This window comes from Pteronotus mesoamericanus, unplaced genomic scaffold (genome assembly GCF_021234165.1).
Source record: "Pteronotus mesoamericanus isolate MK-2021 breed Mesoamerican mustached bat unplaced genomic scaffold, CSHL_Meso_final scaffold_54, whole genome shotgun sequence".
NCBI lineage: Eukaryota > Metazoa > Chordata > Mammalia > Chiroptera > Mormoopidae > Pteronotus > Pteronotus mesoamericanus.
This window is the reverse complement of record NW_026555321.1, coordinates 27,476,906-27,492,964: the sequence shown is the minus strand read 5'-3', so window position 1 is coordinate 27,492,964 and position 16,059 is coordinate 27,476,906. Positions and strand designations below refer to the sequence as shown.

The window sequence follows — 16,059 nt, the reverse complement described above, 5'->3', positions numbered from 1 at the left end:
GTGCTGGAAGTAGCAGAAGAGCTGTGGGACTCACGCGGAGCCCTGCGGGTCATGCCGTTAGGGCCAAGGTCCTCACTTCCCACTGGAAAACAAGTAATTCAGGGTAGGGAACAAGGGGTCCCCGGACCTATTTAGCTATTGGCCTCTGTCTCCAGAGACTCCTGGGGGTGCGCAGCGCTTGGAGCGGCTGCAGGCCGACAAAGGCGGGGCCGGCGGAAGGAGTGCGAGGCTGAGACGGGCCGACCGCTGCGCGGGGCAGAGAGAAGCGGAACCGTGCCCAGCGAAGCGCGGAAGGGCTGAGGCCAGGCCCTTTTCCTTCTCAGTGCACGTTTCTCTGACTCAAGAACGACCCCTGGAGGTAAACACTCCGCGACACCTCGCACCGTTCTACCCCTTAAGAATCCGTCTCTACTGTCAGGTTTGTCCCATTTTCCGCTTTTGAAAAAAGAGCGCATTTCCGGGGTGGGAACCCAAGGAGCTTTCTGGGAAATGGAATCTCTGTCAAAAGGATTCTGGGAGTCGTAGTTCCTACTCTTCACGTTGCGCACGCGCATTTCCAATACACGGCCCAGTTTCTATGGCTCCGCGGCGCTGGAAAAGAGAGGTGTGAGTGTATACACGTCCGGCCTTCGACAGTTTGCCCCTCGGGCTCCTTGCCCCGTGGGGAGTGGACCCGAGTGGAATGAGACAGATGGACTTGGGTTCCTGTCAATTACAATTGCCAATTATAACTGGGCAATGACTGCGGCATGTGCTGTCTCTGAGATGCAGGACCTAGAGGGAGAGATTCAGGGTCAGGAGAAGAGGCATGAGAGCTGAATTTTGGGAGTATGGCATAGGATCAAACTGAGGAAGGACATGCCCAAATTCTGGGGCCGCGAGTGTACAGAGACCCCAGTGAGCAAGGCCATGAACTTGAAAGGGCCCTTGAAACAGACCAAAGAAGTGGTCGCTATCCCCTGACAGTGTAAAGCTGTTGGTTTAGGTTGGAATGTGCTATGACCCTAACCTCATCGTACTAAGCTCACCGTGGCTATTTTTGAAACGGCCGTGAGAGGAGGACATTGGGGGCCGAGCACTAGCCTAGGGAGATGTAAGGACAGCCAGTGGTGGCAGGGGCAATGTGCTGACGTGGGCTCAAGGAGACGGAGATGTGAATTTTCAGATTTCTGGAGTGGTCCTTTTGCATGTCTGCAGATATTTCCACTTAGTGAAATTCTTACCCATAATTTGTGTCAACCCCCAAAAAGACTTGAGGGGATCAATGACTGAGCACACATGTGCAAATCCATTCACAAAACTATTGAGATGCACAGAGCTACACAACTCTCAGTTATACCCACCCTTATGAGCACACTGATATGTAAATACAGTCACATAGCTACTCATGATCACATACACATACTCACACTGCCCCAGACAAGAGCCTTGGTAAATGTAGCCTTCATCTCAGCTCAAAGAGAAAAGAGAGTCTAGTCAGAGCTGAGAAGGCCCTGCCATCTTGGGCTAAGTGTAGCATCCCCAAAGGACACATGTTTATTTCTTTGGGCCTCTTTCTGGAAACTTCACATACAGCTCAGCCTTTTTCCTTCCTACTACATCCATGTCCACTATGACTTTGACTGTTCCTAATTACCTTCCTGCCACCCTGGCCTGATGGGAAAGAGGAATGGGGCTTGAATTCAGGTAAGGGTTTTGCATATCTGAATGTATTTGCTGAGGGTCTTCCCACAGCAGTAGGTCTGAACATATTTGTATGCGCTAGTCTCTTAAGAATCCCCTGAAAGCTGTGAACCCTCTTCCCAGATTAACATATGTTTTCATATCCACAGAAAACCCATCTGTGGGGCTCTGGGTAAGAACCTCACTAGAGGTAGATCAGAGGGTCAGTTTCCTGGTTGCCCTCTCTGCTGTCTTCAAGTGGCTCTAGAGGGGAGAAGAGTAGGGCTCCAAGCATTCAGAGGAGACAAGGTGTGAGAAAGAGGAACCCTCTCCTCCTATCTTTGTTACCCTTTGTCGTGAGCCAGACCGTTAGTCTTGCAGGTCTTCTGCTGGGCAATCGGTCATTCAGCTGGTTGGTGGAAGAGTCAGCCAGGCAAGCAGTTCAAACTTATCATATGTTTAGTTATTTAGGGTTAGTAGATCAGTTAGGGAGCCAGTAAGTCAATCAAATCACTTGTGATTTAGAAACTTAATCAACCAGCCAGTTAGTTCTCAGGATTTATTTTTCAGATGGACAATAGTCCACCAGGACCCATCAGTCAGTAGGCTAACAGAATGGCTGGCTTGTCCATTAGGGAGCCAGTTGTTGGGAATGCTGAACAGCTGGTTCAGCAGTGAGACAAAGGACTGTTGGAGTGAGACCATCTGGCTACCGTGTTTCTACTCCTACATCCTAAAGGCAATGTAGGAAAGTGGAGGGATGAGTTGACTCCTAGGCCACCAGAGGGGGCTCTAGTTTGCTGGGAAATAGGCCCCATCTGGTATGGAGAACAGGAGGAAAAGTTGCAGAGCAAGGGCCAGGTGAAATTGTCACTGGAGGGCAGTGTGGCATCCCTTCATTTCCACATCTGGCACACTGGCAACTTCAAGCTTTCTGAACCCCAGTCTCTGGCTAGCTTCTGAAGAAAGGCTCCTGAACGAATTCTTGTCTGAAGGGTGCCTAACCAAGACATGCTTGGCTCTGAGCTGCGAGGAAGCCGGAAGCCGGCCAGCTGCCCACCAGGAGGAGGACGAGCCTTTCCTAGGCACTGGGCTGCCAGAGGCACACCTGCACTGGGGAGGAGGGAGAAGGGAGGGGGTGGAGTGCCTCCCAGGTCTGCCCCAGGGGCATGGAGGAGAGCAGCTTCCTAAAGCTGAGGCCAGGGGGTAGCATCTGCTTCAATTGAGGGGCCTGTCCCCTCCCAGGGTGCTTCTCCCTCAGCGTCTCTATGGGCCAAGGAGGAGCCAGACCAATGGCCAACAACCTCTACGCTCCATTCCTTTGCTGAACTGTGTGGTCAGCTGCTGCTTCTCAAATGGACCGCAAGTCTGACTAAAGCAGAAGGGTGGCGGTTAGATACAGATAATGAAGAGAACATGGGGAAAGGACAAGAAGTGAGTTCAATTTACCTTGGGGAATAGTTGAGATGTTTATATAAGGTGTCAAACATGCTAGTGAGCACGAAGAGTCAGAAAATTTGAGTTCTTTTCTCCCACAAGGGGCAGCACGTGAGCCCAGAGTTGGGTGTCCCGGTTACGCCTTGGTCATCATGCCTGGCCTCCAGGTGGGCTTCCTGGCTTCCAAAAATGGGCAGGGACACACTCGTTCCAGCAGGGTTGTGTGACCCAGAACAGTTAAAAAGGTGACTCGGGGGCAATAATGACTCCTGCCATGGCAGAGGAAACCCCCGTGCCTGGTGCTTTCTGTACAGTCCCTTGCGAGTGATACCATTCCTGATTTATGGGGGAGGAACCTGAGACCTAGAGAGGCTAGGCAGGGTGCCTGGCCCCACGGCTGCAGAGCGGTGAGGCGCAGACCCGAACTCAGCGTCCATGGTTCCAAAGTTCTTTCCTTTTCCAGGATACCACACTCCAGACACAGATGGGGGAAAGGGAGGAGGGCGAAGGAGTGGGAGGTTTCTGGGTCCTGCGGGAGATTTGCTGGGGCCTTTGGACAGGACTGTCCCCCTCAGAGATTCCGCATACCCGGCATGTCATGACACTAATGCTCCCTTTTCTCTCTCCCAGACATGTAAGAAACGCAACAACTACAGTCTGTGTACCGCCCCCTCAGCTTCATACTGTTGCAAGTAATAATGTTGGAGAGGTAAGTGGGAGCCAGGTCACGAAGGGACTTGTGAGTCCCCTTAGGGAGCATGGTTATTTTCTCGAAGGCTGTAGAGGGCCAAGGGTTTTAAACAAGGAGCGGCAAGATTTGATTTGTGCTGACACAAATGTACCACCTATGTATATTGAAGAGAAACAGTGAGTATGCATTGAATATGTACTGTAAGCCGTCATAGAGACTTCAGCTTGGCCCCTGAGAAACGTTTACTATCACAGCGCAGTAGCCCCCGCCTTATCTGAGGTTTCACCTTCCATGGTTTCAGTTATCTGCGGTCAGCCGTGGCCCCAAAATATTGAAGGGAACAGTTCAGAAATAAAGAACTCCTAAGTTTTAAGTTTTGCAGTGTTTTGAGTAGTACGGTGGAATTTCACACCGCCCTGCTCTGCCCCACCGGGAACATGAATCGCCCCTTTGTCCAGCGTATCCGCTACTTGCCCGTGAGTCACTCAGTGGCCATCTTGATTATCAGAGCGACGGTCACGGTATGACTGTGCTTATGTTCACGTCACCCTTATTTTATTTGATAATGGCCCCGAAGTGCAAGAGCAGTGGTGCTGGCAAGTCGGGAATGCAAAACAGAAGCCCGAAAGTGCTTCCTTTCAGTGAAAAGGTGAACGTTCTCGACGTAACAAGGTTGCTAAGATCTATGGGAAGACCAGATTTATCTGTGAAATTGTGAAAAGGAAAACGAAATTTATGCTAGTTTCATTTTCACACCTCAAGCTCAAAAGTTGTGGCTACAGTGCATGATAAGTGCTTAGTTAAGATAGAAAAGGCACTAAATTTGTGGGTAGAGACAGAGATGGGCCATGGGACCCCACTTTGGCCAGTGAGATTTAAATAACAGTCTGTGTTCCTGATGACATGGTGGAGCCACTGGAGAAAGTGACTTTATTTGCTTAACCACTGTGATCGGGTTTGTGTTGCATGTCACCAGATAGCCCCAGATGGTTCAGAGAGGCATTTTCATATCTTGCTTAAGAATGTGGTCCTTCAAGTTAATGGACAACAGCTTTGAGTCCTGGCTCTGATGCATGTTAGCTGACTATGTGAAACCTCAGATGAGTCACTCCATCACGCTTCCTTTTTTCTATAAAGTGTAACAGTAGCATTGAATGTGTGTCTCAACATGTAACACTAGAGTCACCAACTTGTCCCAGGTTACATGGGACTTTCCTAGTTCTAGCACTGGAAGTCCCTCATTCTTAGTTCCAGGCAAACTGGGACGACTGGCCACCCTACTAAAACATCACAAAGCTGCCCTACCCCCTTTACACGTGGAAGACTGGGTCCTGAAAGTGAAAAATTATACTCGATGCTGCCCCTTAGTGGCTGAGTATAATATAACATCACTGCCAAGATTAGGTTTACATTACGTATGTTTTTTTCTTAACAAAAACATCAACCACAAACAGTAAGAAGCAAAAGTAATAACCCTTTACCTTTAAATGTATAACTGTTGTAACTCCCCTATGTTTTAGTATGCATTGATGTTCACCATCGAATATAGTATCTTGCAGGGTTATTGGGAGGATTAAATTCGTGTAGGTAAAGCCTTTGCTGGTGTCACACAAACTCGAGTTACACTCTGGCCTTTGACTTTTAAAAGTGGCTTCATTCCCCTGAGCCTGTTCCCTCATTTGTATTAGGGGTAAGAGGATCTCCCTCAGAAAGTTGTTTAGATTGATAAATTCTTGTGGGGCCCCTGGAGGGAAGCATGACCCCCAAACCCCAAATGGTGCCTTTACTATTGACGGTTCTGGAAGCCAGGCCTCAGGCCATCCCTCTGCGAGGGGCTCTGCAGCTCTGGGAGCTGCCACACCAGCCCCTCAGGGGCATACCTTCTCCTCCTCATCAAGGCCACTCTCAGCTGGCAGGTGGCTTCAGAGACTAGGGAGGCCTGAGCAGCCACTCTGACGAATTCAGCTGGTTCCTCTCAAACAGAAGCTATTATGACTCATCTGAGCTGGCCACGGGGCAGGCACTTCACAGGGGTATGACCCCCACACTCAGGTCAGTGACCTTGAGCAACGGGAGCGAACTGATGCCCAGGCCAGAACGCTGTGCCCGCCACTATCAAAGTCAAAACTGCAATGTAAACCCCGTCAGTTTTCTGCTTTCTCCTGTGGTTGTGTAAAAACACACTGGGGTACACCCACCGTGGCCGGGCTGCTAAGTCTGTTCTGGAGGCTTCCTGAAGATTCAGAGAAGCAGAAGTCTGCCTTCCTGACTCTCCTGCATCAGCCTTTAGGGAGCTCTATCTAGAAAAAGGAATCACTCGAATCTTTCGAAAGTCTAATTCTGCTCTAGGTGTAAAGACCCTCAGAGAGGCTTAATAGCAATATAAGATTAAGTTCTTCCATTCTTACAAGTGAAATTAGAGAAAGAATGCACCACTTACATTAATACCTGTAGCTACATGGAAAAAGGGTTAACTGCTCACTTAAGCCAGAAAATCAGCACACGCATTGGCTGGCCTCTGCCTTGTTCAGTGCAACTCTGATCAAAAGCCTGGTAGTCCTGTTTCAGTGCCTTGGTTTTAAGTTTCAGGGACATACACTATTAACGATTTAAATGTTTCATCTATATCATGAAATATTATGTAGTGACTATAAAAAGAGCTCTCCCTATCTCTTTTTTCTTTCTCTTTCCTTTTCTTTCTTTCTCTTTCTTTCTTTCTTTCTTTCCTTCCTTCCTTCCTTCCTTCCTTCCTTCCTTCCTTCCTTCCTTCCTTCCTTCCTTCCTTCCTTCCTTCCTTCCTTCCTTCCTTCCTTCCTTCCTTCCTTCCTTCCTTCCTTCCTTCCTCTCTCTCTTTCTTTCTTTCTTTCTTTCATCTATCTATCTCAATGTGGAAATATCTCCCAGACATATTAAGGGAAGCAAATTAATGAGATACATATCTAAGACATATTATTAAAGGAAACAAAGGGATAAAAATATTCTAAAGGAAAGCCAGTCATAGAACAGTATACATAAAATGATTCCTATTTAAAGATTACACATATTTCTGCATTTGCATGCAGAATTTCTGTAAGAATTTCTGTCAAAGCTCTCACAGTGCTCTCTGGAGGCAGGATTAGAGAACTCCACTTTAAAATTCTCTGTATTATTTGATTGCTTTCCAGTGTGCATGTATGAATTTTAATCATAAAAACATGAAAGCTGAATATACCCATGTATAATATACCCACACTTGCCAGGAACTAAGCCATTACGTCCATTACCCAGACACTCAGCTCAGTGCTAAGTGTTTGTTTATGGACTAAAATATCTTAGAACTTGATATTAAGGAAAATATGTTAATGCTGTGCATGCCCGATGTCTTGGGAGGCTGTGTTGAGAAGCCAGAGCTGGTATATTAAGAATAGTATGTAAGTATCTAATCACTATGTTGTACACCTGGAACTAGTATAATATTGTACCTCAACTGTAATTAAAAAATAAAATTTTAAAAACCCGGGGAAAAAAAAGAACACGCAGATTATGACTTGAATGAGGAAGCACTGGCTACCCACCTGGAGGTGGCAGGTAGCTCTCTGGGCATCTGAGCTCCCCCTTTGGGGAAGTGAAACCCACCCAATGGGTCATTTTGATTGAAGGCGGTTTCCACACATCCACACAAAGGAAATAGCCACAAGATTTATTACTTACAGATCCCATTTAGGGGGATGCAATTGAGCTGGGGGAATGGTGGTTCCCCATCCCAGGTCGTGGACGAGCAGGAGTTTGAGAGCAGCGGGGCAGGCACCTATTCCTGATGCAGTGGCTGGGGCAGAGGTAACTACGTTTTTGCAGGCTTTACTCTAAGGGGTGTCTAAACTTTTGGCGTCTCTGGGCCACACTGGAAGAAGAGTTGTCTTGTGCCACACGTCAAATTGTGACACATAATCACAAAAAGATCTCATAATATTTTAAGTAAATTTACGATTTTGTGTTGGCCGCATGCAGCCTGTGGGCTGCAGATTGGACACCGCTGCTGTGTTTATTTTAAAGGTGCCCTGGAAAAGTAAAGCAGGAACTTATGAAGGGCATTCTAAACTCAAGCTCTTACCTAAATGTCCAGATTCCGGGAGTGAGTAGGGTTGTCATATTGTAAAATGCCTCAGCAGCAATTCAGAAATACAAAGCTGTTTTCCTCAAAATTGTTTTTCTCAGCCCAGAGGCAAAACTTGTATCTACACTTTTAACATGGGCTCTTACTCAAAATATTTACCTTTACCAACAGATGTTGCAAATTAATTTTCAAAACATCTTCTGATTCACTTTTATTTTCTTCAAGCTGTGTTTAGCAGCTCTAACTCAGATATTGTAAATAAGAGGAAAAAACAACTGTTTCGGCTTTAAATAGTTGTGAGACAGAGCAAGATTGTCAATAATAACAGAAACAGTTAAGATCAAATTTAACCCGGTCCAAGGCCACCAGCTGTGACATGTCGTCCTGGACCAGCAAGTGCTGATGCTGCTGTCAGGGAAGGAAGCAGGACTTCGGTTCCTTTCTGTGGTCCCCGCTGGGCTCGGTGTAGCCTGCGCTGGTCACAGGGGGTCCACCAGGCCTGGCCCTGCCTTCCCCACATGTACTGTACAGTTTTCTAATTGAAAACATTTTTATTTATACAAAAAAAAAAAAGGATAAAATTTTCAAATATTGGCACTCACCTGAAAAGAACTAGAGTGACTTATGGGTCCAAACCATTAGTGGTACATACAAATATTCATCAAAAATTTATTAATAGAAACAGATGTATTTAAATGCAACAGTGGATAAAAGTGAAAAGATTGGCAGAATACCAACGACACTGGAGAATCTCACTTGCACGTTACATCTCTTTGCACAGAACTAGCACCATTAGTTCAGAAACCACAGATTTAATGACAATTGCTTCTAATATATAAAATACCTTATAAAGATTATTTAACTATCTAGTAACAAAGTTCTTCCAAAAACTTATTTAAAAATCAAGTAGAATTTACCTTTTGAAACTCACAGAAATAGTTTAAAAGTTGATCTAATTTTATAGCTTGTCAAAGGGAATGAACCGTAATTCATTTTATTGGAACAAAGTGCCTGAATTCAGCTTCTGGCTCCCTTCTAAATATCGACCAGGTACAATACATTGGATAGTACATAGGAATAAGGGCACATCTAAAACTGGTCTCAGAAAATATTTTCCTAGACTATAAAAATACTAAATGGAATACAAAAATTTCAGCATATACAGCAAATAGACTACAGCAGACAAATATTTAAACATCCTTAAAACTATCTTATACCACAATCATCATGAACATCAAGTATTATTCTAATAATTTTTCTGTGATTCCTTGTGATTCAATGTTTTCCCTTTGTTTTGTTATGTTAGATACAGACCAAATTCTGTGTTTCTAGCAGAAGTTACTGGAGGCACCACTGAATAATTCTTGGTATTCAACTGGTTCTCAAAGTGCTCAGAGTGCAATTGTAGTAGAGCCTGTATTTTAAATCAGGGGTCAGCAAACGACAGCCCAGGGGCCAGCCTGACCCACGGCCTGTTTTAGGGGGCCTGTGCCCTTTTTATGTATTGTCTGTGGTTGCTTTCACATGATAAAAGCAGAACCAGGTAGCTGTGACAGAGATTGTAAGTGGCCTTTTGGTGCGCATAGTAAATATAAAAAATATTTACTCCCTGGCTCTTTCCAGAAAAAGTTTGCCAAATCCTATTTTACATAACTCATGTCGGGAAATTTTTCATTGAACAAGGACAAGGTAAGATGGTCCCAGATTAAGAACATTTGGGCTGAGGTTTGCTGGTTCCATTGTACAGTAAGTACCATGGCAGATCAAAAGAATAACTATTTGGGTTGGCGACTTGGAGTATTAAAATATTCTGGCATTGTAAGCAAAGTTCGGCTATGATAAAGTACCTTCCTTTCTCTGTGGATTGGCTATCGTGTATCAAGTAACTCACGTACCTGAATTCAACAATGTACTCACTGTTTAACCCAAACCATCTATGTGGCTCTCAAGCACAATGTCTAGCCTTAGAAAATTGATCATCTTGTACCCTTAGCAAAGGATAGAACTAGAAGCATCTCTTTCCCACCCCTCTGTATTGGCATAGATTCTTTTTTTGTGGACTGTGTACCTTTTAGGATCCTTCCCGGTGACACGCATCATAATAATTAGTACTACCGCTACCCAGAGGCACAAACATGTCCCTTCTAACAAAGCGGACCAAATTTTCGAGGGGGCACATGGGCTTCGGAGAACGCTTGTGGTGGTCCTGGCAAAAAGAGGTGTGGAATGTGACATCGACACCATTGTAAAGGATCCGGACAGAATGCTCCCGGGGCTTTTCTCTGTCTTGCCAGAGCTCAAAGATCAGCCTGGCTGCAAACCTCGGGAACCTGGCTTCCGTCAGGCCCAAGGCACTGAGAACTGGTGACAGAGTGACGTCATGAGCAGAATACAGGGCAAAGATCTCTTCTTTCCGGCCCTCGGCGGCACGCTGCATGCGGCCGATGGTCTGGTTCAGGATGGGGTGGGCACCCAGGAGCGAATACCCCAGGTACAGTTTCTTCTCCCGCCTGTCTCTCTCGTCCTCTATCTGATGCGTCTTGATCACCTTGAAGTGCTCCATGTCAATACAGCCGTTTCTGGTGCAAGGGAAGCTGACGTTGTGGCAGAAGTGGCAGAGCATAGAGTCTATGGGGTTGGCAGCTCGGAGTTGCTTGGTGGGGACATCCACGATCTTGGCCATGTCCCCATAGGTCCTCTCCAGCTGGCTGTTCTTCAAGCGTAGGAGGTACTGCCGACGCTGCTCCTTTTCCAGATACTGGTTTTTCACTGGGCAATAGCAGTTTCCAGAGCAGAAGAGAGCACTGGGCTGGTGCCTGAAATAAATCTTCTTCCAGTCAAAATCTGGGAGAAAGCCATAAAGCAGGGCCAGCCCACTTTGCAGCGTCCGGCTTTTCCCAGTGGTTTCTAAGTAAAGCTGGTCTGTGAACCAGTCGCTGGGCAGGAGTTTGTGTTTCTTTAGATAGATGTCCCTCAGCAGCTGGCCATTCTGCAAATGCTGCACGACTCCTGAAACAGAGCGACAAACTTTCCTGACCGCCAGCTCAGCCCAAAGCATAGCGGAGGGCAGCGGGGTGAGTCAGTGCCCAACTCTGGATTGCCTTAGATCAGTGCGAGAGAGCAGCGGGGCCTGTTGCCCACTGTGCAAAACGTACAGGAATGGGTTCAAGTCAACGTAACCCAGGAGCACCTTGAGGTTACTCATAAATGGGTGAGTAGAGTGGGCCCCGTCCTCGGGACCACGGCCTTTCTGGAGAGCACAATGATCATCGGCCTCAATCCCTCCCTCTTGGCCAGCCCCTGCCCTGGGGGAGGCCCTGCGACTGGCCGGCCTCAGAGGGCAGGAATAACTCCGCGGGTGGGTGCCCAGGCTGTAACTGTCACGGGCCTAAGGAGGGCTTGGTCCCTCTGCCCAGGGACATGACACTCCTGAATGTGCAGGGAGAGCTCAGGTAAAGAGACAAAGCTGCTTGCTGGCCGCTTCATCCTCTCAGTGCTGGGAAGTTCCCTCCACCCCCACCCTATCCCGTCCTCCCAACCTTCCCAACCTAAGGCTCCCTGCTAGGGTTCCAGGCACACCCTGCCGCGGCTGGACCAGCTCATCCATAAAGACACTCTCCCTGCGTGAATATGGAATGATCTCCCAGATATCCGGATAGAATACATGGAAAAAAACCCCCAAAGTGCAGAACAGTATGATTTTATGCTCCTTTTAAATAAAAATTGTCGGGGGGGGGGGATAAGAATGTATATTTGCAATTGCCTGTGTTTAGCATGAAGAAACTCTGGAAGGATGAACAGGAAAGTAATCTCAATGGTTCTATGGGAATGATGGGGGCACAGAAGTGGGGTAGATGGAACGTGGCTAGGAGCAAGAATTTCAAGTTTACCTTTTAGTTGTCTTAGTACTGAACCACATTACAGTAATAAATTGTCTTGAAGAAATAAGAAAGCCTTCAAATAAGAGAAGGCAATCCAAGGTAAAAGCAAGCTCACCTTCCAGCCAATGGGATGCCATTTCAGTAACAGATGTGAATTCTCTGAGAATGGAAACCATATGAAGACCTATGACCAGTAATATCATTTATTCAGATGCCCAAACATTTGAACGGTTCTGCTGCAAAAATGAGACAACTTAGGGCCTAAATGCATGAGAGAGAGGGCACTGTTGGCCTAGGAAGGGGGACAGCTCAGAAAAAACCACAAAGGATGTCCTACTCTGAATGAAGACTATTGTTTGAGAGCAGAATTCCCTCAGAGATCTGGGCTGGGACAAGCCTTAGCATTTCCAAAATGATTTGCAACATGAGGCAAACTGTGAGTGAAGAACATTGAGAATCTGTATCTGGCCCTAGTTTACCTCTGGGCCGATCTTATATTCTTAATCTATATATATTAAAGTTGGAGTGCTTACTGGATGCCAGGTCTTTCTCCTTTAACCCCCCACAAAAACCCCATAAAGAAGGCATATTCTCCACATTTTCCAGATGAGGAAACTAAGGCCCTGAGCCACTCTTGGCTGAGAAGTAGTGGAACTGAAGACCCGTTCTGGCCCCCACCTTGTGTTCTCAGTCCTTTCTCACAGCATCTTCTTCCTGTGTTCCCATGTAGAAATACTAACTTCTAGCCATTCAAAGCTTCTTACAGTCTTTACACACAGCCTGTACATTCCTGCCTTTGTTCCTGCCCTTCACCTTCCTCTGCCCAGAGAAATCCTCCTCCAGCACCTGGCTCCCAGACTGCCTTCTCTGTGGAGCCTTCCTTCTTCCTCCCCCAGGTCAAATGAACACTTCCTTCCTGTTCCCATATGCCGCTGGACCTCTGGGACATTAGCTGCATTCACCGAGCCTAGCATTTGCTAGCCCTGTGCTAGGCACTTTCCATGTGCTATCAAATTTAACTCACCACCAGCCTTGTCAGGAAGACATTAGTCCCATTTTATAGGTCTGTCTACTCCAAAGCCTGTGTTTATTCTTGAAGACCCTGTAGCGTGCAGCAGTATAGTTAGTGATCTCCGTGCATGCTGTCCCACTGCAGCTGAGGGACCCATTAGGACAGGCAGCAGAGCATCTTACTCATCTTCCTGCCCAACCCTCCCCTACACTCAACAGCTGCCAACGCGTCTTGAACAGAGTAGGCACTAGTGATCAGTCTGTTCTTATGTAGTTACTGTGGCGTGCCAAAAGGTGCCAGTTATAAATGAGTGTTGTAACAGCTATGCTTTTAAAATGAAATTTCAAATAGAAGATAAAATTGGCCATTAAAAGAGAATAAGGGAACGGAAGCAAACAGTACTGCAAAAATAATTTCTAGAGTAATACTAATTTAGAATATGGTGATGATAAATCAATTTAGAACGTCAGAATGAATGTCTCTCAGTGTGTGAGAGCCACCTCCCCCCACCCACCACACACATACAGACCCCACTCACCTCAGGGAGCAGCCCTGGGTCCAGAGGCTGGGCCCCCACCCTCAATGCACAGTCACCCTGACCCCTTAGCCAGCTGACGGACATTGACCCTCAAGAACCGACTTGCAGTCCACCTCTGGGTGTGCCTAGGACTGTCACCCTGTTATAGACACACAGCAAAACCACAGAGGCAGAGACACGTAGCCTTTTTATTCCTGGTTCCAGTCTCTGGAGGCCTGGTCATATTCTTGCCCTTAGAGTCTGTGAGTCACCCTCAATCCTTACAATAAATGTTGTTTTTTTGCTTGAGTTGGTTTCTGTTACTTGCAACCAGTGTCTAAGCAATGGTTCTCGGCAACCATGGTTCTGCCGTCGGGGAGGGTGTGGAGGCTGGGCTGTCTCAGTAACAAGGGAAATAATGGTCCTGACACCCAGTGGGTGGGGGCCAGGGGGCTGGGCAGTCTTCACAGGAACTGTTCTCTGTTCCGTATGACTTCTGAATGTACTGTGAGGCATTCCCACATGTGAAAAAAATCCATTTAAATAGCTTAGAACCTGCTTTTTTTGAATCTACAAAGTCATTTTTGCGTAACATTAACATCATTAACAATGAATTGTCCAGAAATGTGATATTGAAGGATATCTGTATTTTGTTTTGTTCAGAACGTGTTAAAAAAAGAATATATCTGAAGGAACCCAAAACACTAATTCGAAAGAACATAAGCACTACTTTGTTCATTGCAGCATTATCTACAATCGCCAAGATGTGGAAGCAGCCCAAGTGTCCATCAGTAGATGAGTGGATAAAACAAATATGAGATATTTACACACTAGAGTTCTACTCTGCCATAAAAAAGAAGAAAATTTCACCCTTTGCAACAGTATAGATTGACCTGGAGAACAGTATGCTAAAGTGAAATAAGCCAGTCAGAGAAAGACAAATACCACATGATTTCACTCATGTGGAATCTAATGAACCAATTGAACTAACAAATAAAACACAGACAGACTCATAGATGGAGAACAGATGACAGCCGGTGGTGGGGGTGGGGGGGGCGGCGGGCGGCGGCGTTAGAGGGTGGAAGGATTGAGCAAAAGGGAAAAAGGACTCGTGGACATGGACAACAGTGTGGTGATATCTGGGGGGAGGGGAGTACAAGGGGACTAAATGGTGATGGAAATAAATATAATAAAGATTGAAAAATAAACTAAAATTTAAAAAAAAAATCACTTGTCCCAACACTTGGTATTAAAGTCATTAATACAACATCCTCCAGCCTGTACTGGTAGCTGTCCCAGTCAGCAATCTATACTGATGTGCAGACAACTGACTATGTCATTCCATTTTCTAGTGTAGGTACACTCAAGCATTAATATTGAGGTACACAGAATTCTATAATAAATTAGCTTCCTTATTTCCCCCTTTTATATTATAGTTAGGGTACCTGATATATTTTTAAATTATATATGTAAAAAGATTATATTATACTCGAATCTCACTTCAGGATAGTTAAGGGAGTACCTTAACTTGTTAATAAAAGGGGTGCTGGATCTGGTAGGATGAGAACTCCTATTTTAAACCAATGCAGAATTTGTGCATGTAGAATTATCAAAAGCTGTTGACAAAACTCTTTATTCAAGGCTGGCCCTCTTTACTCCTCTTGCCCCTCTCTGTCACTCACTGTCATTCTCCTCAGTAATAATGGCTTTCAAAACATGGTGAAACCCAACAGGGCCAACTATAGGACAGACCCCTTCCTTCCATCAAAGCTGAGGTCCTACGATACTGGTGGAACAAGAAGACACAACATGGCCGATAGGTCTCCTGATTCTTCCAAAGAGACTGGTGACCAAGCACAGGTCATTTGAGGTCCCAAATGAACAAGTTGGAAACTGGAACCTCTTGGGGGGCTGCCAGTTTTTTCTCTTCCCAACAAAGATGACCCCACAATTAACTCACCAACCTACCCTGACAGTGAACTGGCTGCAGAGAAAAAGATGGCCTTCTGTGAGGGACTCACTTGACCAAACTCCTTGCTCAGTGGGGACCTGCCATGTGCTCCCCTCTGTGGTCTGGTACATGGACACTTACCAGGTGCTATGCTTGAAGTGGCTAAGAACATGGGGTTAGTTGTATGAATTAGGGCCCATCCACAGTGGAATAATTTGTAGCCAACAGAAATGGCGTTGTTGATAAATAGGAAAAGATGATCACAATATACAAAGTGAAAAAGTTGGTGGCACAGTAGTGTGTTTAGTAAGATACACAGTGTGTGTGTGTGTGTGTGTGTGTGCACATACATGAACACAGAAAGATAACTGATTTCTTGGGTGGGATTATGGGTGCTATTTTTCTTCCTTTTGCTGTCTTAATTTCTCTTCCATAAACATATATTGCTTTTGTAATAACAAGAAAGTTTTCTTTTTAATTTTTAGAAATCAGATGTTTGATTAGATACATTGGTGGACCGAGAGCTGCTTGAGGTGCCAGCCCTTCCTTACCCCGTGAGCCCACTGCGCCTTGCCCAGGAGTGTTCGCTCCAAATATGGGCCAAACAGAAGGGAAGGGGGGAATACGATGGGGGGGGAGAGGCTGTCACACGTACCTGTCTGTGTGAGCTCTCCCATCTCACACAGCGGGTGATTGGGGAAAAGAGGCAGGGAGTGTAAGGGGCTTTCGAAAGAGGCTCCGGTTCCTTTTGACATGTGACTAACGAAAGCTTCCAGTTTAGGGTGATACGGTTTCCTAAGAAGAAAACACAGAGA

General features: G+C 46.1%; 1 protein-coding gene across 3 annotated transcripts in view; it reads right to left on the bottom strand.

Moving 5' to 3' along the window:
• Positions 1-9,481: 9,481 nt before the first annotated feature.
• Positions 9,482-16,059, bottom strand: part of PXYLP1 (2-phosphoxylose phosphatase 1) — a 68,524-nt gene continuing 61,946 nt past the window's right edge. For all 3 annotated transcript variants that reach the window (XM_054594982.1, XM_054594984.1, XM_054594983.1), the window contains 2 exons: positions 15,900-16,039; positions 9,482-10,892 (listed from right to left, as the gene is read on the bottom strand). In XM_054594982.1, coding sequence (XP_054450957.1) covers positions 9,955-10,892; positions 15,900-16,039 — 1,078 coding nt within the window. In that variant the 3' untranslated portion in view covers positions 9,482-9,954. The remainder of the gene's footprint in view (positions 10,893-15,899; positions 16,040-16,059) is intronic.